Here is a 23,238-nt window from a genome sequence, read left to right as displayed (position 1 = left end):
ATAAACTATAAATGAGCCCAAAGAAAAGGTTTATAAGCCAATGAAACAATAGCTTAGCCCCGCCCACTGCACTGGAAAAAAATCCCAGCATTAAAGCAAATTAAAGAAGCTAATTTTTACTAATTGTATGTAATTTAGAACCTTTTTTGGACCCTTTTTCATGTTTATTTTAGTGTTTATGGATGGCTTGTGAACAAAAAGGTATCAAATATCAAATCGATATATACAAATAGATATAAACACTTATTTTAGTTAATTGGATTTAATGGTAATATATATTTTATATTTAAATAATAGTAAATAATAGTCCTCCTTTGTGTGCATTGCAGACTGTTTTCAGATTTTATCATCATCATCAGTAGTATTATTATAATTATTATTATAATTATTATTATTATTATCATTATTATTATCATTATTATTATTATTATTGTTATTATTATTATTATTATTATTATTATTATTATTATATATTTGGTATTATTATTATTATTATTATTATTATTATTGTTATTGTTATTATTTTATTATTATTATAGTAGTAGTAGTAGTATCATTATTATTATTGTTATTATTATTATTATTATTCAGGCCTGAAAGGTTTAATAATAATCGCATATCTAGTGCACTATTTGGCTTTAAGGGCACAGTTCCTCGCCTGGCTTTTGTTCACTATATAGGGAGCAGGACACGGATTGAGACGCGCCCTTTCCCCTCGAGCATGTGTTCTGCGCTGTGATTGGTCCGCGGTCCCTCTCGCTCGCCGTAGTTCAGAGTACACACACTTTCTCTCAGCTGAGTGTTTGGACGCTGCTGTGCGGAATATAAAGAGAACCTGTGGGTGTTGGTAAATATTTCTGGGTCATTTATCATTATTTACTGTTTTGTTAAGACTTTATTTGAAAGTGTTCTGAGTTTAGCGGCTGTTTATTAATGAATAGAAACATAGGAACACTGGAAATCGCTGAAACAGGGAGGCAGGTGGTTATACACTATTAAATCCTGTATATTTATGCAAAATTATTATTTTCCCCTTATGTATAGTGAGATCAAGTCTAATCTCTAACTACAAAAGAGTTAACAGCGAGTTATGTAAGTTGTTATCTCGAGATAATAGCTTATCATCTTTCCAGTATTTGTGCTAGACCCCCTGTGCTGCAGTAATAATGGTATCTCCCACCTCTAATACACATACTCTAACTGAATGGAGAGTTTATGGGGTGGGGTTATGTGCTCTGTCAGCTGTTCCTGCAGACTTCGAGTGTGATTGCTGTGTGAGTGCTGATTCATGGGTGGTTGCTATGGTGTTGCAAGGTTGTTTCTAAAGTGTTGCTATAGTGTCCAGAGTGGTTGCTATTGTGTCCATGGTGGTTGCTATAGTGGTGCTAAAGTGTTGCTCTGGTGTTGCAAGGTTCTTGCTGAAGTGTTGCAATGGTATCTGTGACTGTGACTGCTATGGTGTTGCTAGGTTGTTTCTAATGTGTTTCTATCATGTCCGTGGTGGTTGTTATAGTGGTGTGAAGGTGTTGCTAGGTGGTTTCCAAGTTGTTGCTAAAGTGTTGCTATGGTGTCGCTATGGTCCATGGTGGTTGCTGTAGCCGTGCTAAGGTGTTGCTAGGTGGTTGCAAGGTTGTTGCGGAAGTGTTGATATGGTATCCACTATGACTGCTATGGTGGTGATAGGTTGTTTCCAAAGTGTTGCTATCATGTCCATAGTGGTTGCTATAATAGTGCCAAGGTGTTGCTAGGTGGTTGCTAGGTTGTTGCTAAAGTGCGGCTATGGTATCCGCAGTGGCTGCTAGGGTGTTGCTAGGTGGTTACAAAGGTGTTGCTATGGTGTCCATGGTGGTTGCTATGTTGTTGCTAAGTGGTTGCTAGGTTGTTGCTCTGGTATTGCTATGGTGTTGCTAAGGTGTTGCTAAGTTGAGCTAAAGTCTTTTTATGGTATCCACAGTGGCTGTTATAATGTTTCTAGGTTGTTGCTCTGGTATTGCTATGGTGTTGCTAAGGTGTTGCTAGGTTGAGCTAAAGTCTTTTTATGGTATCCACAGTGGCTGTTATAATGTTGCTAGGTTGTTGCTCTGGCATTGCTATGGTGTTGCTAGGTTGTTGCTAAAGTGTGGCTGCGGTATCCACTGTGGCTCTTATGGTGTTGCTAAGGTGTTGCCATCATGATCTGTGGTGGTTGCTAAAGTGGTGCTAATGTGTTGCTAGGTGGTTGCAGGTTGTTGCTAAAGTGTTGCTATTGTATCCACAGTGACTCTAACGTTGTTGCTAAGGTGTTACTTGGTTGTTGCTAAAGTAAAAAAAAAATCTACCACAGTAAAAAAAAAAGTGCATGCTGCATTCAAACAATAAAAAGTAAATAGCAAAGCAAATACTAAACAAACTTTATTCAAGAATATAACAATATCATGATTAGAGTTTTTTTTATCGTGTTGAACATTTTTATGATATTATTGTGTGTGATACGACAATGCACGCCCCCAAATACTGATTATTTGTTTTAATAGGCAGGTATATAAATGCCAGGCTCTCCGTCTGCAGACTGGTATTATGTGGGCGTGGACGTGGGCAGCGGCAGCGTGCGAGCGGCTCTGGTGACTCGGGATGGGCGTGTTAAAGCCACAGCGGAGGAGTCCATCACCGTGTGGACGCCCCAACCGGACTATTACGAACAGTCTTCAGAGGACATCTGGAGGAAGTGCTGCAACACAGTGAAGGTAAAAACACACCCAACAACACAGAGAACACAGTGATCAAACCTGTTACTTACAAAGCAGAAATGCAGGAATACTGTTATATTTCTTTATAATGATCTATAACACTCTACTGCAAGTGTAGGTTCTCCATTTATGGGACCACAAATGGTTATTGTATGGCATAAACCCAAATACACTTTGTAGCACCTTTATTTTTGTTTGTGTATGACAATAAATTCATGATTTTGACAAGCTGTGTGTTCAAGCTTTGTGTTAATTTGCACGTGTGTCAGCAATGGGTGCAAGCAAATGCTTTCATTAGAGGGAGTGTCCACACACATTTCTGCAGTGTATATTCACCCTGTTTGTTGTAGAAAGTGACGGAGGGTGTTGAGAAGGATCGTGTGAGGGGGATTGGTTTTGATGCTACGTGCTCATTGGTGGTTCTGGACCAGAACTTCCAGCCTGTCGCCGTCAATAAAAATGGTGAGCAGTTCATCTCACTTTTTTACTGTTCATTTTTTTTTTTGCTGTAAAAAATATTGGTGGTGAAATCTTTGGACTGAATTATTGAAATAAAGTAACTTTTCAAAGATATTCACATTTTTTTTTGGGATGCACTAGTGTGTGTGTGTGTGTGTGTGTGTATATCATCGCTGTCCAATTAAAAACACTTATTTCCAAAACAGCAAATTCACAGGAGAGAGAAAAAAAACCTTGTCAACTTTCAATGGAAGAGCTTATTTCAGGTTATTTTGAAGAGTTTCTATTGGTCCATTTATCAAGAGATTTTGGCACAGTGTAAGGGACAGTTTGTCTGTTTAAATATAAAGATGTAAAGATAAGTGTTTTACATTGGAAAGCAACAATAAAATTTTTTATCAAACAGAATCAATTTATTTAAAGAATCTAAATTGGCAGATATTTGGCTAACAGGGAAAATGTTGGCAGGGATCTGTTTAAATCCTGCTTCTTGCTGCCACTTTCTGGGGGGAGAAATAACTAAATAAACAACCGCACAGCTACTAAATTAGGATGCGACCGGGAAAAAACGCCCTAGTAACGAGACCGGGAGCCCAAGAACAAGCAGAAGCACAAAAGCTCACCGCAGAAGCTTTTTATTCTGTATATTTTTTCATTATCGTTCATTATAGTTGCTTACGGGCCACCTATTGCCAACCCTTGGTTTACAGCTTAAACATTAGAAATTCTTATCAGTGTAGGGCTGAAAAATACATCATCTCAGATAGGGGTGGGCAATATTATATCGTAGACAATATATCGTGACACAGGAATATCATGATATTAAAAATCCGTATTGTGATAATAGGGCTGTTCTGTCTTAAAAGTAGTCTATTATTTACTGTGAAGCTTTAGGTGTATTTATTGTATAATTGTTTTAGTTTGCAGTTTATATGCATGCACTGAATATTCTGCAATATTATTTTTATTTTATGCTATATTATGCTATATTATTTATTTTGCCACATTATGATTATTCTGTTATACTATTATACTATATTCCTGAAATGAATGAATTATTTTAGTTTTCCTATATCGCCAAGTATATCGTTATCGCAAAAATACCCTGAAATGTTGTGATATTATTTTAGAGCCATATCGCCCACCCCTAATCTCAGAGTTATATAATTTAGTCCTACACAATGAAGTTTGACCCACATTTTATTATTGAATCGTGTGTCTGGATCTGTGTACAGTATCTTTGGTAATTAAAGTAATGACAAATCATGGAAATATACCCTGAAAACTGTGTTACATTGAGTTTAATGTGCTGTGATTTGTTTTTATTTAGTATTATTGTATATTTTTTTTGTCTCTGTTTGTCTCTCAGGTGTTGAGGAGAGGAACGTGGTGATGTGGATGGATCACAGAGCGCTGGATCAGGCCTCTCGCATCACAGCTACTAAACACAGAGTTCTGAACAGCGTGGGGGGAGTCATGTCTCCTGAAATGCAGCCTCCCAAATTACTGTGGCTGAAAGAGGTCAGCGTACTCATCTCACCCACACTTACTGTCATGGGCGTGGTAGTGGGGGGAAAAGTGGACCTGACCACCCAGGGCCCAAGTAGAGAGAGGGGCCCATGAAAATTTTTGCTCACGTTCCTTGTGTACTGGCATGGATAGGGGCCCATTGTCACTGAGAGTGTACAGGGCCCCGAATTTGCTGCTACGCCCCTGCTTACTGTCCTGTAGATCATTTTAACAGGTTTTAATTCTGAAGAACCAGCAGCACATGGTTCTACCTGTTTAATCAGCTGGTTACTCTTCAAACAGCTGATCACAGTCTCTTAAAACCTACATCCACACCGTGCCTGTGCAGATAATACTAGACACACATGAGTTAAAAACTTAGTATTATATCAGAGACCTTATTAAGGTCTCTGCCAATCAGCTTGCTGCTTATGTGAAGAGCAGAGGATGGTCAGCATACTAGTGGTGAAGTCCCTCTCACTGTGGAGATCTGCGCAAGTGCAGTAGCCATAACCAAATAGACAAAAAAAATCAACATTTTTTTATACATTATTGTGTTGAACACTATAAATTGTGCATGAGTTTGTTATCAGATTTTATCAGCGATGTAAAATATGTTTTTGAAAAGATAATCTGATGTTTAGTTTCCAGTATTTTGATCTCTCCCCCCATTTAAACCAATGGGAGGCTGGTTTTGCATGATTGTAAATAAGCACCTGGTTGTGACAAGCTTTATATGTCCTTAGAGATTTATAGATCTGATATTATGACTGATTTTTGTATTTTAATAAAAAAATATTTTAGAGATCTCAAATTAGAATGAGACTTTGTATATGTACAGTGTTCTTTTTTTATTTTTAAACTTTATGTCCTAATTGTGATGTCTAAATATTGATTAAAAAAACTAAATATTTACGGGGCCTTTAAAAGTATCCAAGTATTTTAGCTGATTTTAGCTGACTCCACACCCGGCACAAATTTGAAAAGGTCTAAAAAAAATGTAAAGGGTAGTTTGGGAGGGGCACTGGGTGATGTATGGGTTTAGAACTGAGGCAGTAGGGAAAGCTGATTGGCTGGGTGTGCCTCTGATAGCGGTGAGGTGCAGATGGTTGGACGTTAGCAGGGGGGCGGAATTATCGATTGACTGATTTACATGTTGTGATGTGTCTGCATACCAAAGTACACGGAAACATCATCCATGCCTGTAGCACAGTTGAACCTGAGAGGGCGCTGCAAAGGAGGAAATGACCACAATAAATGTGTTTTTTATAGGTTAGGAAAGGTTCATACAACTTTTAAGCAGCACTGGTATGTTTCATTACTTTAGAGGGAAAAAAATCAGTTATTAATGGACAAAAATATGGTTTAGGGTATAGTAGATTTATAATGATGTCATTATATACTCATTTTATGGGTTTTTACATATGCTCTTATATAACTACTTCATGAATATGTATATGTTACAACAAATTGCCCAAATAAAAAGCAGTTGGTTGTTTTAAATTAGGATACAGATTATGTTTTTAACGTGACCCTTATGACCCCTGTTTAATCAGAATCTGAAGCAGAGCTGCTGGAAGGACGCTGCTCACTTCTTTGATCTTCCTGACTTCCTGTCCTGGAAATCTACAGGATCTCTAGTAAGGTAAGCTTTCCCATTAGCACCTTCAGCACATTCAGCATGTGTAAGAATGTGTTGCTCATAGAGTAATGCATTATGAGAAGCTTTATTGCTTATTGCAGTATAACCTGAAATACATTATTCCATTCGTAAGCATATTATATGATTCCAATTATTAAGATTGTCCTGCATTAACACTCAGAGAACGTTATCTGCAGCAGTTATTGAGACCACACAGTTATGGCTGCAAATAATGAGTGTTTTAGTACTCGACTAATCTGCCGATTATTTTTGTGATTAGTTGCGATTATTGTTTTTTAATAGTTTAACATACAGTCATATGAAAAAGTTTGGGCACCCCTATTAATCTTAATCATTTTTAGTTGTAAATATTTGGGTGTTTGCAACAGCCATTTCAGTTTGATATATCTAATAACTGATGGACACAGTAATATTTCAGGATTGAAATGAGGTTTATTGTACAGAACAGAAAATGATCTAAAAACAAAGATTGTTCATCATAGTTGTTCAGGGGAAGGATACAAAAAGTTGTCTCAGAGATTTAACCTGTCAGTTTCCACTGTGAGGAACATAGTAAGGAAATGGAAGAGCACAGGGACAGTTCTTGTTAAGCCCAGAAGTGGCAGGCCAAGAAAAATATCAGAAAGGCAGAGAAGAAGAATGGTGAGAACAATCAAGGACAATCCACAGACCACCTCCAAAGAGCTGCAGCATCATCTTGCTGCAGATGGTGTCACTGTGCATCGGTCAACAATACAGCGCACTTTACACAAGGAGAAGCTGTATGGGAGAGTGATGCGAATCAGAGGAGGCATGTGCTAGTCTTTACTCTCCTTGTGTTGTGGCATCACCAGTGATGGGGGGATATAGAGATATACAGTTGGGAGATTATTAATTAAAGAGCAACATATTCAACTCATTCTTTTTTAACAATCTAATCAATGCGAAGTGTTCTGTGCGACAGGTCTTTGTGTACGCTGGTTTGTAAGTGGACCTACGCTCCTCCAGATGGGTGGGATGATGGTTTCTGGACCACTATTGGTCTTGAGGACCTGCTTGAGAACAATCATTCCAGAATTGGTGAGTTTTTCATATTGTACCAGCATTTACATCATCACTCCTAGGGTAATGTCGATCAGCACGAGGCATCTGTGAGCTGATGTATTGGAACTGAGTCGCTGCCCTTTCCTCCGAGCGTAAGTGCTGTGTTGCTACTAGGCAAAGCTGCAACGATTAATGTCGATTATTTAAATTTGTTGACTACAAATTTCGTTGTCGACTAATAGATAATTTGTAACAGTACCACATTACACAAGGTGCTGGAGACAGAAGCGCAATAGGAGTTTACACTCAACTTAGTTTGTTTCTAAAAGTAACACAACAGATTACTAATCACAAATCACTATATCAGTATTTTCCATGTTTAAACAACATTCAGATATTTAAATGCCATTTAAATCTCATCTTCTGTTGTTTCTATTGTTTTTAAAGATGGCAGAAATGATCGGACTAGTCGACTAATCGAAACAATAATCGTCAGATTAGTCGACTACCAAAATAATCATTAGTTGCAGCCCAACCCATTAGAAGGGAAACACTTCTATGTAGGCATTGCTTAATGCATCTTATAATACAGGTTGCCTTATGTATGAAAATATATCAGAAAATAGACATTTATTGATAGTGATATAATCAGAAAAATACAGTATATTTCTAGTGATGGTCTTCACATTTACCCTGCAGGAGAGCAGACCTGCTGTCCAGGCTGTCCGGTTGGAGAAGGCCTCACTCCAGAGGCAGCAGCAGATTTGGGTCTGAATCCGGGAACAGCAGTGGGGGCGTCGCTGATTGATGCCCACGCTGGAGGGCTGGGTGAGTCTGCAGTTAGACTGATGATGGATGGAGTTCTGAACTAAAGTCTGACCACTAGAGGGAACCAGAGTTCAGCTCTGCTGTGTAAATCTGAGGGAAACTGATTTAAAGACTTTTGGAGATTGCAATAAATCTGATATGCAAATATCCCGACAGCCTATTGTTGATCTTTTAAATGTAAATGAGTTAACTTCCTCCACAGCCACAATTCTGCAACCTTTACACACTCATGTTGCAAACATAAAAGGCATGTTAGATAAAAAGCTATAGCTGCATAGTTACATTAGATATGTTTAATTTTATATTGAGCTGTGCAGTAAATAGTAAATACAGGTCTGGAATAAATTAAGAGAGGACTTAAGTTTCTGAATCAGTTTCTCTGATTTTGCTATTTATAGGTTTATGTTTGAGTAAAATGAACATTGTTGTTTGTATTATAAACTACAGACAACATTTCTCCCAAATTCCAAATAAAAATATTTAAAGCATTTATTTGCAGAAAATGAGAAATGTCTGAAATAACAAAAAAGATGCAGAGCTTTCAGACCTCAAATAATACAAAGAAAACAAGTTCATATTCATAAAGTTTTAGGAGTTCAGAAATCAATATTTGGTGGAATAACCCTGGTTTTTAATCACAGTTTTTTTCATGCATCTTGGCATCATGTTCTCCTCCACCAGTCTTACACACTGCTTTTGGATAACTTTATGCTGCTTTACTCCTGGTGCAAAAATTTAAGCAGTTCAGCTTGGTGGTTTGATGGCTTGTGATCATCCATCTTCCTCTTGATTATATTCCAGAGGTTTTCAATTTGGTAAAATCAAAGAAACTCATCATTTTTAGGTGGTCTCTTAGGTGGTATAGCAATATACTGTTCCAATCAACATTTGAACACCTTAAATTCAGTGGGGTTTTTTTTTCATGTTAGTTTGTGAATCAGTCTGAGAATAATGAATACCATGTTTTAATTCAGTTTAAATTAATTATTGTTTTTTTTTTCCAGGGGTCATTGGAGCAGACGTGAGTGGGCACCACCTACCCTGTGAAAACCAACCAATCACATGTCGTGCAGCTCTTATCTGTGGGACATCCTCGTGTCACATGGCTGTGAGTTTTGCAGCTAGTCATGCAGACTGCTTCTACAAACATTGTGTGTGATTGGCTGTGTGGGTGAGTGCTGAGTATAAATGGTTGTGTCTAAATCATGATAAGAAAGCTCCCTTGTGTTCCTAGAAAGGTTCTATATAAAAGTATACATTTTAACAAAGTGGAAGCAACTTTACGACAGCAACTCAATCACAATCAAAAAAGTCTCCAAACTTCATGCAGCTTCAGATTAGATATAATTAAGCTCTGGAGAAAAAAAAGCACTTAAAAATGATGAGTTTCTTTGATTTTACCCAATTAAAAACCTCTGGAATAAAATCAGGAGGAAGATGGATGATCACAAGCCATCAAACCAAACTGAACTGCTTGAATTTTTGCACCAGGAGTAAAGCAGCATAAAGTTATCCAAAAGCAGTGTGTAAGACTGGTGGAGGAGATGCATGATGCCAAGATGCATGAAAACTGTGATTAAAAACCAGGGTTATTCCAAATATTGATTTCTGAACTCTTAAAACTTTGTGAATATGAACTTGTTTTCTTTGTATTATTTGAGGTTTGAAAGCTCTGCATCTTTTTTGTTATTTCAGGCATTTCTCATTTTCTAGAAATAAATGCTTTAAATTAGAATATTTTTATTTGGAATTTGGGAGAAATGTTGTCTGTAGTTTATTGAATAAAACAACAATGTTCATTTTACTCAAACATAAACCTATAAATAGCAAAATCAGAGAAACTGATTCAGAAACTGAAGTGGTGTCTTTTTCCAGAGCTGTATTTTAGTTTGATGACCTGCACAAGGTTATTTACTGTAGTATGTGTGTGTATGTCTGTGTGTTACAGGTGAGCCAGAAGCCTCTGTTTGTTCCAGGTGTGTGGGGTCCTTATCTGTCTGCTATGGTTCCAGAGCTTTGGCTGAATGAAGGTGGACAGAGTGCTACTGGAGGACTGGTCAGTCTAATTTAGTCCAGCTCAGACCAGTTTAGACAGGAATGAGACTCAAAAAAAGTTAAGCAGTCAGAAGTATACAATAACTTTAGAATTATTATTTTCCTACATTATAAATTGAATACTGAAGTGATCCAAACTATGAAGGAACACATAAGGAATCATGTAGTAACTTAAGTGTGTTAAACTAACCAAAATACTCTGTGAAGAAGCATTTAGATGCTCTTATCTGGGGTTTTTAAGGCTGGTGACTCTGATGATCTTATCCTGTACAACAGAGGAAACTCTTGCTCTTTCTTTCCTGGGGCGGTCCTGATTAGTGCCTGTTTCATCTTTTTTTTTTCTTTACTTTGTTGAGTAGTTCTTGCTTCTCATAATCTGGATTAGAACATTACTCAAATGTTCACTATTCACTGTATACCTGTAACTCTACCTCTTCACTACTTTACAACTGATGCTCTCAAAGTAATTAACTCTTGATGAGTTCAGCACAGCTGTTAACTGAAAGCCTGAATTCCAGGTGACTCTACCTCATAAAACTGACTGAGAAAATCCAGCAGAGATGTTCAAAGCTGTCTTTATCTAAGCAAGAGATGCTACGAAGAATCTAAAATATAAAACATATTCTGGTTTACTTGTTTACTAAATAAATATATATGTTTTTTCTACATAGTCTGGATGATTTTAGCATTAATCTACAATGCAGAACATTTAAAAACTTTAAAAACTTTTGACTGATGCTGTGGTGTCCAAATCACAGTTCCTGTAACTTGGATGCTGTCTGTGTTAAAGAAGATCCTATATAATGTGTATCCTAGACTGTAATATATTGTGTATTGTGTGCTTCATGGACATTTTTCCTTCCCCAGATTGATCATGTGGTAAAGGGACATGCAGCATTCCCTCAGTTAAAGCAGCAGACAGAGAAAAGGTGTGTTTTTCAATGTTTCCTCATTTGTTTGACTACAAAATATATATTTTTTCTAATAATAATGATAACTAAACATGAAAACAGTTAAACAGCAGAGGTTTTAACACCTCAGTGTCACTGCTGGCCTACAGAGCCAGAAATGGACCAGTATGGTTTAGGGCATTAGAGCATTGGTCTGCAGTAGAAGCGACCCGTGGGCCAGATGTGGCCCGCAAGCGTGAAACATCTGGCCTGTGAGGTTGTTTGAACTAAAATGAACAATAATGAAAAAAATAAAAAGTAAAATACTTCTCTGGTGAGCTTTTGTTTATATTCCTCCCCTCTCTCTCTCTCTGTCGTGCTCGGCGTGACTTTGGTTTTTACCCGTTCTCGTTTTTTCCGCCCGTTCTTGGGCTCCCTATCTCTTGATAAGGCATTTTTTCCCAGCTGTAACTCAGTTCACTAGCAGGGACAGCGGACGTATATTGGACCGCGATCCTGACGACTCGCGTTTGATCCCAGTGTGATATTTTTTCCTTTCTTCCTGGGTTTACCTGCTTCATTTTCCATAAACAGATCTTTTTTGTGACCCACCACGTAATAGCTTGGAAAATATCTGGCCCGCAGCCAAAACTAATTGCAGACCCCTGGTTTAGGGTTTAGTGGCTCTTTAAAAATGAATGAATCTGAACTGAAAGATTTCTAGTTGGCACAACTCTCTGTGGCTTTCTTTAAACTTTTTTGCAGTAAGCTGCCTCGAAATTTGTGTTTTCTCAACTTTTTTTATTTTTACAGTGAACAGTTGGTCCAGGAACTCACGGCAGGATTACACAGTGTATTTAAACTGTTTTGTGTTTTCCAGAGACGAGCATGTTTATTCTTTTTTAAATCGCTACCTGGAGGAAATGAGTAAAGACCAGAAGCACCTGGACCAGCTGAGCGCCAGTCTGCACGTGTGGCCTGACTTTCACGGCAACCGCTCCCCTCTCGCTGATCAGAGCCTGAAGGGCATGGTGAGTTTAATACTGGACTGAAGATACTCTGATTTGTGGTAGAACATGCATGTGTTACATATATACACTGACTGGCCAGTTGGTCTGCAGGTCTAGGTTCAGCAACAGTATGTGCTGAAAGAATGAGGACAGCTGACTACCTGAATATTAAGGGTTCAGATTCTATAAATCCTCAATTCAATTTTATTTCCGATTTTAGGGTCAAGATTCGATTCGATTCTCGATTTTCTTTTTTCTTTTTTTACAGCAGAGAGGCCTATGCCAGTTTTAGATTAGTCTATGGTCAGTCATTGGTTTGATTCATCAAATTTACAATATCTTATTTCAAAAGGTGGGCTTGATATAAGTGATGCAAAGTGATACAAGTGATCTGTAATACACCACATTAGGCACTAATGGTCAAATTTAAATAATTTAATTAAGATATATATGTAATGCCTTTTTTTGGTAGCAGCAGTGTGTACTATTAAAACAGCAATGTGCAACATAACAAAATAAATAATACAAAATACAGGAACAGTCATAAAATAATACAAAATAATAGAACAGTTAGAGCCTTAACAAACTGAACTCTATCCTTCTATATGAAAAATAATACTCGGTCCCTGAGAATGACGAGGTTTTTTTTATCTGAGAGAAAGATGCTCCTTAAGTTACCAAAACTATTAACATATTTGAGGCTAGACAAAACAACTGTTATTTTTATATTTTCAAGTTTTTCTTTAAGAAGATGAGAATGTCCACATTCTCTGGAGATAGAGCTGCTCTTTGAGCAGTCACACTATCAGTGGCGCCGGCTACAGTGTGCTGCTCCATTTGCGTAGCTTAGTGGGAGGGATTGTCGACCCTCTTTTTGACTCCGAGGCTCGAGACCATGACATAATTTCAATCGATTTCGATAAAATGTCAAAATCGAGACACCTCAACTGAATATACTGAATATAGACCAGGTTATTCCATCAATGGATTTTTTCTTCCCTGATGATCACGGCCATATTCCAAGATATTCCAAGTTCTCCTCCCTGCCAAGATAGCTAACGTTAACTAACTAGCTGTAAACAGAAGCTGTAAGCTCTGTCTGTGGGCGGTCCCCACCCTTGGTGGGCGGAGCCATGAACTCACCGGTTGGCGTGGACTTCTGAGCTTTTCCTGATGAACTTGTTTTTCTAAATATTTTCTTTTACTAGCTACTGTAGACAATGGAGGTTTAAAGAGCAGTTTCATATTCAGCATGCATGTACAACACAGAGAGACCTATAATATTTCACAAATAACAAGAAAAGTGGATTTTAGTGGAAGAAGACTTTAAACATTGCTGTGAGGATTTAATTGTGTTTTTCAGTGTTGTGTTTTTGTTCTGGCAGGTTGTCGGACTCTCCTTGTCTCAAACCCTGGATGATCTGGCACTTCTTTATCTGGCTACAGTCCAAGCTATCGCCGTGAGTCCAATCAGTCTGCTGTCAAAATTATCATGATCATATAATATACACTATATGTTCTGCATTAGGGGTGGGCAATATTATATTGTATACAATATATATCGTGACACAGAAATATCATGATATTAAAATCCATATCGTGATAATAGGGCTGTTCTGTCTTAAAAGTAGTCTATTATTTACTGTGAAGCTTTAGGTGTATTTATTGTATAATTGTTTTAGTTTATAGTTTATATGCATGCACTAAATATTCTGCAATTTTTTTGCTGCATTATATTATTTTATGCTATATTATTTATTTTGCCACATTATAATTATTCTGTTATACTGTTATACTATATTTCTGAAATTAATGAATTATTTTAGTTTTCCTATATCGCCAAGTATATCGTTATCACAAAAATACCCTGAAATATTGTGATATTATTTTAGAGCCATATCGCCCACCCCTATTCTGCATAACAAAAATGTGATGAAAATAAATCCATAAGCAGTGAAAAAGTTATCACATTAAATATAAAGAGTAAATAAGAAAATAAAACATAAAACATAAACCAGCAAAAAATGCAAACTATAAGAAAAATGTAAACATTAGGGAAGTAAAATGAACTTGCCTATCTTATTTTTGTTCCTTTTAAAGTCATATCCTGTTGTACACAATAATGTTGTTAATTTTTTAAAATGTTTTTTTAAGTTAAAATAATAATTAATAATAATTAATACTTATGGTCCTTATTAAGTTGCTCCAGGGAGCCCTTTTTTATGTTTTCTTAACTACAACTGTATTTATTTGTTAGTATTTTATTTATTTGTCTGTCGGGTTGTCGTGCTGTGTTCTCAGCTCGGGACCAGACACATTCTGAGTGTGATGAAGGAAGCAGGACATGACATCACCACCCTCTTCCTGTGTGGGGGGCTGAGTAAGAACCCCCTGTTTGTGCAGATTCACGCCAACACCACAGGTAAGCTCTGATATACGTTCAGAATGATCATTGAGTGCTGAAACGCTGACACCCAGCCCACCCTGACCTTTCTCTGACCTCTCACCTCTTTGAACTTTCTCTTTTATCTCTCATCCCCCTTTTTCAAACACTGTAACTGTTTTCTTGCTTTCATCATTTTCTCTCTCTCACTCTTTCTCACTCTGTCTCTCTCCCCATCTCTTTTTCTCTGTCTGCATGTGTGTGTGTGTATATATAATATATATATATATATATATATATATAAATTACATGTATAAATATGCATACAAAATAATTTTAAATGAATTTTATTACTAAGAAAATTGTCTTGTAATACACTTAATTATGCAATTAAAAAATTGAAACAAAATGTGTAAAAAAAACTACTTAGAACACAACTCTGAGTGGTCCAGCATACTAAGGTGCTGCCACTATGATCGGGAGATCGCCGGTTCGAATCCTGTTTATGCAGCTTGACCTCGGCTACCGGAGCCCCGAGAGAGCATGACTGATCTAGCTCTCTCTGGGTGGGTATATGGTGCTCTTTCCCCTCATCACTGTGTGTGTGTGTGTGTGTGTGTGTGTGTGTGTGTGTGTGTGTGTGTGTGCAGGGTTGCCGGTGGTGTTGGCTGCAGAGAGAGAGGCTGTGTTGGTGGGAGCTGCAGTGTTGGGAGCCTGTGCATCAGGAGACTGCAGCTCTATACAGGTATAATAAAGTAAAACATAGCTTTTATTATAGTCATATGTTTCAGCAGCACCTTCTGTAATAATCGACTCATATATAACTCATATATATATATATATATATAGTCACTGACATGCAAAAACCCTGTATCTTCAAAGGACAATGAAAAACTGCTTAGCTTTCAAAGAAAGTCAACTTTAAACATGTGTATCATTTCTATTGGAGCAATTCTTTTCTGTCAAAAAGTCACACATTTTATTAATATTATTATATTTCTGAATTTTATTTTGTTGTTTATCTTTGTGTACCATTCTATTATTTATTCTAATAACTATTCCTTCAATAATTTGTGAATTGTATGATTTAATATATATAATCGAATTTTATGATTTTTTTTATAGATTATACAGTGTCAGAAACAACATATACAATAACAGTGTAATGTACAGTATATACTAAACATCAGTGGTGTGCAGTTAATATAGTGGGTACCCCTTCTGCAACACCCCACCCCCGCCCACCTACACATATATGAATATTACAATAACTATATATTCACATATTCTCTGTCTTGACTTAGTTATATGAAGTTAATACACATTAACAGCCCACAAATACAACAGCTACATATAACAAAAGGATCATGTACAACAGACCACAGCAATCAGTGCTTCATTTTTCTACAAGTACAGCTGTTCAACACATCATAGAGCAGCCAAAACATTAAGTACACACAAAAACTTACCAGTCAGGCCGCATATTATTGTGAATTACTGTAGTTTCACATTAAAGGACAGCCTTTAAAAGTGCTTTTTAATATGATATGACACAATATCTGTCTCATTTTAGTCGCAATTCCATGATAGTTAGCTAACTATTGAACTAATCCAGCATGAGCTCCGTTTTACGACTAACCAACATGTAGCTTTTCATTAGAACGCTGCTGAGAAGGGATTAGACAGTCATAGCCCCGCCCCCTTAGTAAAAATCATGAATCTGATTGGTTAGATTGTTCTACGACTTTGCTAATAAAATCAGGAGAAGGGTCCACTCAGACACAAGGGGGCAGAAACCATTTTAAAAAGCAGTTTTGATTGGTTAGAACCGCTGTCAGTCAGAAAAACGCCTGAGTAATGCTTTGAATTAGTTGCTGTTTTTTTATTTTAGTTAATTATTAAAATATATACTTATACTTACAATAAGTATAATATATATTTCCTGATTAAATATTATGTAATGATTTAAATAATTCTCTGAAGGGTTATAAGGGCCTCACTGCACAGCACTGCTAAACATGGCTGGTGTTTAGTGTGGGAAAATCTTTATGCAAAAATAACCGGTATGCAAAGAGTTTCTCTAGAAGAGCTCCACAGCAGAGTGTCTATTAGCCACATGTGGGTCTGGTGTTGGTGCTGCGTTTGCAGAGAAGTGCGTCATTTTAACACACTTCAGAAGAAGCCCCCCCCACACTGCGTCAGTGTCCTGAATCCCCCTGCAGATCAACAACTTCTCAAATTCTGCTGAACCTTCACTTTTACCTCTCTGATCTCCTGCTGATCAGAAAAAAAAAATGCAGCACAAAATAGAAGTGCATGATATACACATGCAACATTATAATACTGTATATTAAAAACTAGTGCAGGAGTGTCCAAACTTTTTTGTTGGGGGCCAGAAGGAGAAATATATTTGGAGTCACGGGCCACAGACTCTGTAATAAAACAAATAATGAAATATACCACTTTAAATAATACATTTTCCTGATTATTTCATTTACACACCATTTTACTTGATTTACTATCTTTATCTTTGACATAGTTGTATAAACTAAGATTTTTCAAAATAATCTTTAATTTCATGATGTCTCTTAATATAAAACTCCTTAATTACGGCAACTTTTAGACTCTTTGCCCCGTTTTTCTGCGCTAAAACTGCACACTTTCTACTCTTTTGGACTCTTTGCCCCGTTTTTCTGCTCTAGAAATGCACACTCTCTCCACTTTTGGACTCTTTGGCCCTTTTTTCTGCACTAGAAATGCGCACTCTCTCCGCTTTTAGACTCTTTGGCCCGTTTTTCTGCGCTAGAAATGCGCACTCTCTCCACTTTTAGACTCTTTGGCCCGTTTTTCTGCACTAGAAATGCGCACTCTCTCCGCTTTTAGACTCTTTGGTCCGTTTTTCTGCACTAGAAATGCGCACTCTCTCCGCTTTTAGACTCTTTGGCCCGTTTTTCTGCACTAGAAATGCGCACTCTCTCCACTTTTAGACTCTTTGGCCCGTTTTTCTGCACTAGAAATGCGCACTCTCTCCGCTTTTAGACTCTTTGGTCCGTTTTTCTGTGCTAGAAATGCGCACTCTCTCTGCTTTTAGACTCTTTGGCCCGTTTTTCTGCACTAGAAATGCGCACTCTCTCCGCTTTTAGACTCTTTGGCCCGTTTTTCTGCACTAGAAATGCGCACTCTCTCCGCTTTTAGACTCTTTGGCCCGTTTTTCTGCACTAGAAATGCACACTCTCTCCGCTTTTAGACTCTTTGGCCGTTTTTCTGTTCACTGTAACTGTAACCTCACATCCCAATAACACTAAAAACCTGATTTACTGTACAGCAGGAGCGATAAGGTGTTGCTATGGTATCTGTGATGGTTGTTGTGGTGTTGGTAAGTGATTGACCTTCACAGTTTTCACCTCACTGTCTCTGAATCTCACTTCTCTGCTGTTTTCAGGAAGCCATGGAGAAAATGGCCAGAATTGGAAAAGTCATTCAGCCCAACCTTGAGCTGGAGAGGTGAGCTGAACATCACATCTGAGATCTGAGGATTATATAACAGTTAGTTCCGACCTCACAATCTGATTGGTTGAGAAGTGTTCTAGCCGTGCTGATATTTGTGATAACATCACGGCCATCTCACACTAAACCTGTATCACTCCGCCGACGCGTTGCCGAGTAACGGTGTATTTATACACACAGTACAGCTTAGAATTATCAACGGCATCTGCGGCAGTGTTAGCTTAGCACAGGCTAGCACTCAGCCATGGTACGCTTGCCCGCAGCGCTGTCTCGTCTTTTGTGGAAAAAAGGGAAAGAAAATCGCTCGGTTAATGCCGTCTGACAGCCAGAACGGTAACTTAACCAGCCAGGCTAGGCTAAGCTAAGTTAATGCTAAGCTAAAGCAAGCTACGCTAACCTAACCACAGTCCAGCCGGCTAGCTAAAACCAACACCACCCAGCAAAACAAACAGAAAAGCTCAATAAATGCGCAGCGTTCACCTGAAGACGACTCCACGGAGCAGGAGAGGAGAGTATTAGAGTTATTTCACGCTCCTAACGTTACCATCTTCACTTATTCCCAATTTTGATTTCAAGCTAACTTTCGTGGTGTTAGTCTGTATGAACCATACACCGTTTTGTAGTTAAGTTTCAGTTCTGTTACAGTTGTTGTGGAACTACTTTTTGGCGGAAGGCACAGTCCATATTAAAGCATATTCATACTGAATTTCTTAAAGTTCTTTGATTTATTTCATTTTGTAAAAAAAGAAACTGTTGTATAAAAGCAATAGAACACATGAGGGAGGTGTTATCACGAATAACATCACTCCCTCTCGTGTTCTATTGCTTAAATAAACTATGAAGGAACACATAAGGAATCATGTAGTAAATTTAAAAGTGTTAAACAAACTAAAACATTCTGATGAGTGCCAGTTTCATCATAACATTCTTAAGGGTCTTGCACTTGAGGATAATTCAAGTTCTTGAGATTTTTTGGATTAATCTTCATTTCTTTCATAATTTGTTTCTTAATGCCAGCCTTATTGCTAATGATTTTCAAGAGGTTTCACTGTCATGGACAAATTTCCAGAGTCGGGATAAAATCACGAGAGTCTCGTTGTAGTTGTGGTTGCATCATCTCGATGGTTCAGTATAAGGTGGTTAGTCTTTTTCTCGTCCTGCATTCAGATAAAATCAACTGTGTTTAATTTTATAGTAAGTCTTGAGACTCGGCTCACGCAGATAGTGACGAGAACAATGTCAACAACCAATAAGAGAAGAGCTATGGGAAGCCACAAGGCAAGAATATTTTATGCAACTGTTAAGAAACGATTTAAAAAACACATTTTGCAGTTAATATGCCTTGTATGGTTCCTACTTTAATATATACAGGACGTTATTTTTATTTTGCACGACTTTGTCTTACTATACAGTAATGTTATTTTTGATACAAACAAGTTTAATAAATACACATTTTGCTATAGTGATGTTCTTTATTGCATTAATTCTAAAATCTAAATCAAAGGTAAATGTACAGCAGTGAAACTGTGATTCTTTGTTATACAAGGTTGTAGCAAAAAAAGGAGAAAAAAGAAGCTTATAGGACGAGTTGAACACGAAATGTTTTCTATTAATACAATATCAAAAACTAATTACAGTCTGGCAGAAAAATAAACTGTTGATGGGGAGAAAAGTTGTGAGTCTCTGAATAATAAATCACAGTACTGATAATATACAGATTATTTATAACTTAATATTTAATATGTATTATATGTAAACTCCACCAGAAGCATGATGGGAAATAATCTCAGAAAGAATCTAGTTGCAGTCTTGCAGTTACTGATCCCCGGTCTTTGCTAAATCTAAAAAGTCTATTAGATTAGTCTTTTCAAAGTCATAGAGATTTTATCACATTTATCTGACTGTTTTATGTCTCATCCCTATTCAAGGTTTCATTTCTGAGAATGCACTTAAGACTCATGACTAAAAATGCTCAGTGTAAATGCATTGTCTTGGGTCATGGCACTGCTGCTTACAGGATGCCCTGTGGTTTTTAACATACAGACTGGTTAAACAGATGTCAGGAAGCTCGGCTAGAAACGATACTATCTTTAACCTGTTTGGTGCAAACTGATTTTCATGTTTGAGTAAAGTCAAATGGCCCATCGCAACACGATGCTCATTGCCTTATCTTACACCCCAACAACAGTCTATTTTTATGTTACGGCCTGTGTTGTTTAAATAGCAACAGAACTTCTGAATATATCTACACTGATGGATGTGGTGGTCTAGAAGTGTATTGCTATCTTGGCATGGAAAACACAGGTGCACCACTGACTGAATACAACCTAGACAGACTTCAACAGTCAGACGTTCATTGCTATCTTGGCAACGCAGGCATATCGCACATACACCCCCGCTTGTTACAAACACACATGAACACGCACCTTTTTAAATAGCAATCCGCCAAAGTCAGAGCGCACCTGACTCTTAAAGGGAATGGCAACTGACTCACTGATGGGTTTATTTCATGTTACGCCCGAAAAAACACATCCATAATTAATTAAGAGAATCAGTACATACCTTTTGCATTTTTCGAGCCTCACAAGGTGTACTTTTCCCATCGTTACGATAGCAAAGACACACTGACACGCCCTTAACCAGGCTGTGGGCTTCTTCTCAAGATCTTTAAATACATAATCTGCATCATCCAGTTCATTTCAGTTCTTTTTTTAAACCTCAAAAAAGGTGAGAAGAGAATAATTCAAAATAAAAAGACAAATTGAAATTGTTAATGACCTGAAACTAAATGTTTAATTGGTTTTAAATGTATTTGTTTGGGAAATGTACTACACAGAAATGGCTATTTTTACAACATTAACAAGCTTAAAGTGGAAATGCATGAAAGCACAGCGACTCGGTTCTGATACATCAGCTCACAGACGCAGCCTTGTGCTGATCCACATCACCCTAGGAGTGATGAGGGGAAAATGCGCAATCTACTGTACCCATCCAGAGAGAGCAAGACCAGTTGTGCTCTCTCGGGGCTCCGGCAGCTGATGGCAAGCTGCATGACCGGGATTCGAACCAGCGATCTCCCAAGCATAGCGGCAGCAATTAAGACCGCAGTTTGAGTTTGTTAATGGTGTAAAAATAGTGCTTTCTTTGCATGAGCAGCACTATGCCTCTATCACTAGCATTAGCATTGTGATCTGTTGGGACTATTGGTTAAAAAAACTCTATATTTGCAATACAAGTCAATTTACATTGATACAAAATGCGGTCCCATGAATTTTGGCATTTTAGAGTATGTGACATGAGTGAATTTCTGATTTTGTGCTCATTTTGTCACACTATTACATTTTATTGAGTGAACTTAATGTGATCTTTTGAATCTATAGAATTGACCCCCCCCCCCTCCTGTGCTCCTCAGTTTCTACAGGAGGAAGTATGCAGTGTTTCTCCGGCTGTATGATCATCAGAGAGAATACACCGCCCTGATGTCTGACTGACGGCTGGAGCTCAGGAAGTGGGGGTGCACTCTGGCCTGGCGAGTTTCTGTAAAGCACCGTTAGAACTTCCTCTGTGGCCAAAAGCTCTGAGGAGGTGCCGCCTTAGATGGACCTGGTTTCACACTGATGCTGCTGCTGCTGCTGGTGGTTGCTGTGGTGATGGTGCTGCTGCTGGTGGTGATGCCAGCGTTTAACAAAACACTGCTGCAGTGATGTGAAAGATAATGACAGTAATTCAGTTTGAAGTGTGAATGAAATAATATAAAATTAACCCAAATCTTCATTTTTTAAAACTGTGACAGATTAAAGCATTACTGCTACCTAAACCTACATGTCACAATAACCAACGTTTGGATATGTTGTGGAAATTATTGCTCAAAATATAAACAAATATATGTTATTGTCATTTTTTAAGATCAGTTCGTATCACTGATATAAGATGGTATGGAGATGATTTTGATAAGGCTTTTAGTAAAGTCAGGATCAGAATTAAATAATTTGTAGTTTTATTTTATATCTAAAAAAAGACAATAAACATTGAAATATATGTCTATAGTCCATCATACCAAAGCCTTGTAACTCCAGACTGAGTTCTGTTAAATTGTGTGAATAATTCTCAATGTGATAGACACATAGAAATCCTTAAAAATGACCTAAAATAAAATAAATTGTTTTGAACCAGATTTGTTTGGTATCAATTAATCCACCTTTATTTTTGCTCGGTAATGTATTTTAATCATATATAATCCTCATTTTCAATGCAGCTGAGCATTTACAACTTAAAGGACTTAAAAAAATTGATTATTAATTATACAAAACATTTAAATAAATAAAGTAATTCAGTATAAAAGTATTTGTAGACAGGCTAAAATTTAAAGCAGTCAAATAAAGAGATGATAATTAGAAATCCTTAAAAATTACCTAAAATAAAATGAATTGTTTTTAACCAGATTTGTTTGGTATCAATTAATCCACCCTCATTTTCACTTTGTAATATATTGATCCTCGGTTCCAATGCGGCCAAGCATTTACAACTTAAAGAGGGGGGGCGGGGGGGTGTCGTGCACTATAGGACTCTGTGGGCGTGGCCTAAGCTTTTGTTTTTGTTCTTAATGGCTTTATTTGTTCTCCTTACATTACTTTCACTTTTATACTTTAAGTAGTTTTAAAATCAGTACTTTTTTAAACACTTTTACTTAAAGAGTAAAAAGCTTGAGTTGATTTTTCAAGTATTTTTTTAAACTCTAGTATCTAAACTTCTACCCACAGAGTAATGAATGGAGATACTTTTCACACCTTTGATAAAAAGCAGGTGTGTGTGTTCTGTGTGTGTGTTCTGTGTGTGTGTTCTGTGTGTGTGTTCTGTGTGTGTGGATGCACGGGCAGGATCTGATCTCTGCACTAGTCTGTAAATCTCTTCCGTTTTACTGATCAGCCATCTCAAATCCCCAACAGCTGAACAAGCAGCCGGCTTCAAACAGCAGCTCTTAGCGCTGCCTAATGCTGTTAAAACAGGCACCAGAGCACGGAGACAGATCAGTGAGCAATGACACAACAACATATCAGCATTCACCTCACTGCCCCCCTGGACCCCCCGCACACACGGCTGCTCGAGGTGAGGCTAAGCACGGTACAGGAGGGGTTGGGGAAATGTTTAATTCTTAGATTAATTTCGATTTTGTCGATTGGCAACA

At 37.5% G+C, this 23,238-nt stretch overlaps 1 protein-coding gene across 4 annotated transcripts; it reads left to right on the top strand.

Annotated features, from left to right (window-relative positions):
- The first annotated feature begins 750 nt into the window (after nucleotides 1–750).
- Nucleotides 751–22,225, top strand: fggy (FGGY carbohydrate kinase domain containing). Of its 4 annotated transcripts, none has more exons than XM_022662021.2 (16): nucleotides 751–837; nucleotides 2,518–2,723; nucleotides 3,077–3,188; nucleotides 4,555–4,706; nucleotides 6,251–6,339; nucleotides 7,301–7,416; nucleotides 8,080–8,208; nucleotides 9,213–9,316; nucleotides 10,157–10,264; nucleotides 11,131–11,192; nucleotides 12,034–12,184; nucleotides 13,549–13,623; nucleotides 14,465–14,585; nucleotides 15,197–15,291; nucleotides 17,989–18,050; nucleotides 21,466–22,225. In XM_022662021.2, the coding sequence occupies exons 2-16, from the start codon at nucleotides 2,526–2,528 to the stop codon at nucleotides 21,542–21,544; spliced, it is 1,653 nt and encodes a 550-aa protein (XP_022517742.2). In that variant the 5' UTR covers nucleotides 751–837; nucleotides 2,518–2,525; the 3' UTR covers nucleotides 21,545–22,225. The 4 variants fall into 4 exon arrangements, with proteins under 4 accessions (XP_022517742.2, XP_022517739.2, XP_022517740.2 ...); XM_022662018.2 differs by having other exon boundaries at nucleotides 2,514–2,723; XM_022662019.2 differs by having other exon boundaries at nucleotides 751–847; nucleotides 2,514–2,723.
- The last annotated feature ends 1,013 nt before the right edge of the window (nucleotides 22,226–23,238 follow it).

The sequence above is a fragment of the Astyanax mexicanus genome, chromosome 8 (assembly GCF_023375975.1).
Source record: "Astyanax mexicanus isolate ESR-SI-001 chromosome 8, AstMex3_surface, whole genome shotgun sequence".
Lineage (NCBI taxonomy): Eukaryota > Metazoa > Chordata > Actinopteri > Characiformes > Acestrorhamphidae > Astyanax > Astyanax mexicanus.
This window is presented reverse-complemented; position numbering and strand designations above follow the sequence as displayed.

Coding starts and splice junctions, on each gene's coding strand:
- fggy (XM_022662021.2), top strand. CDS start 2,526: ATGCCAGGCTCTCCGTCTGCAGACTGGTATTATGTGGGCGTGGACGTG. Junction 4,707..6,250: donor AATTACTGTGGCTGAAAGAG/GTCAGCGTACTC, acceptor CTGTTTAATCAG/AATCTGAAGCAGAGCTGCTG. Junction 14,586..15,196: donor GATTCACGCCAACACCACAG/GTAAGCTCTGAT, acceptor GTGTGTGTGCAG/GGTTGCCGGTGGTGTTGGCT.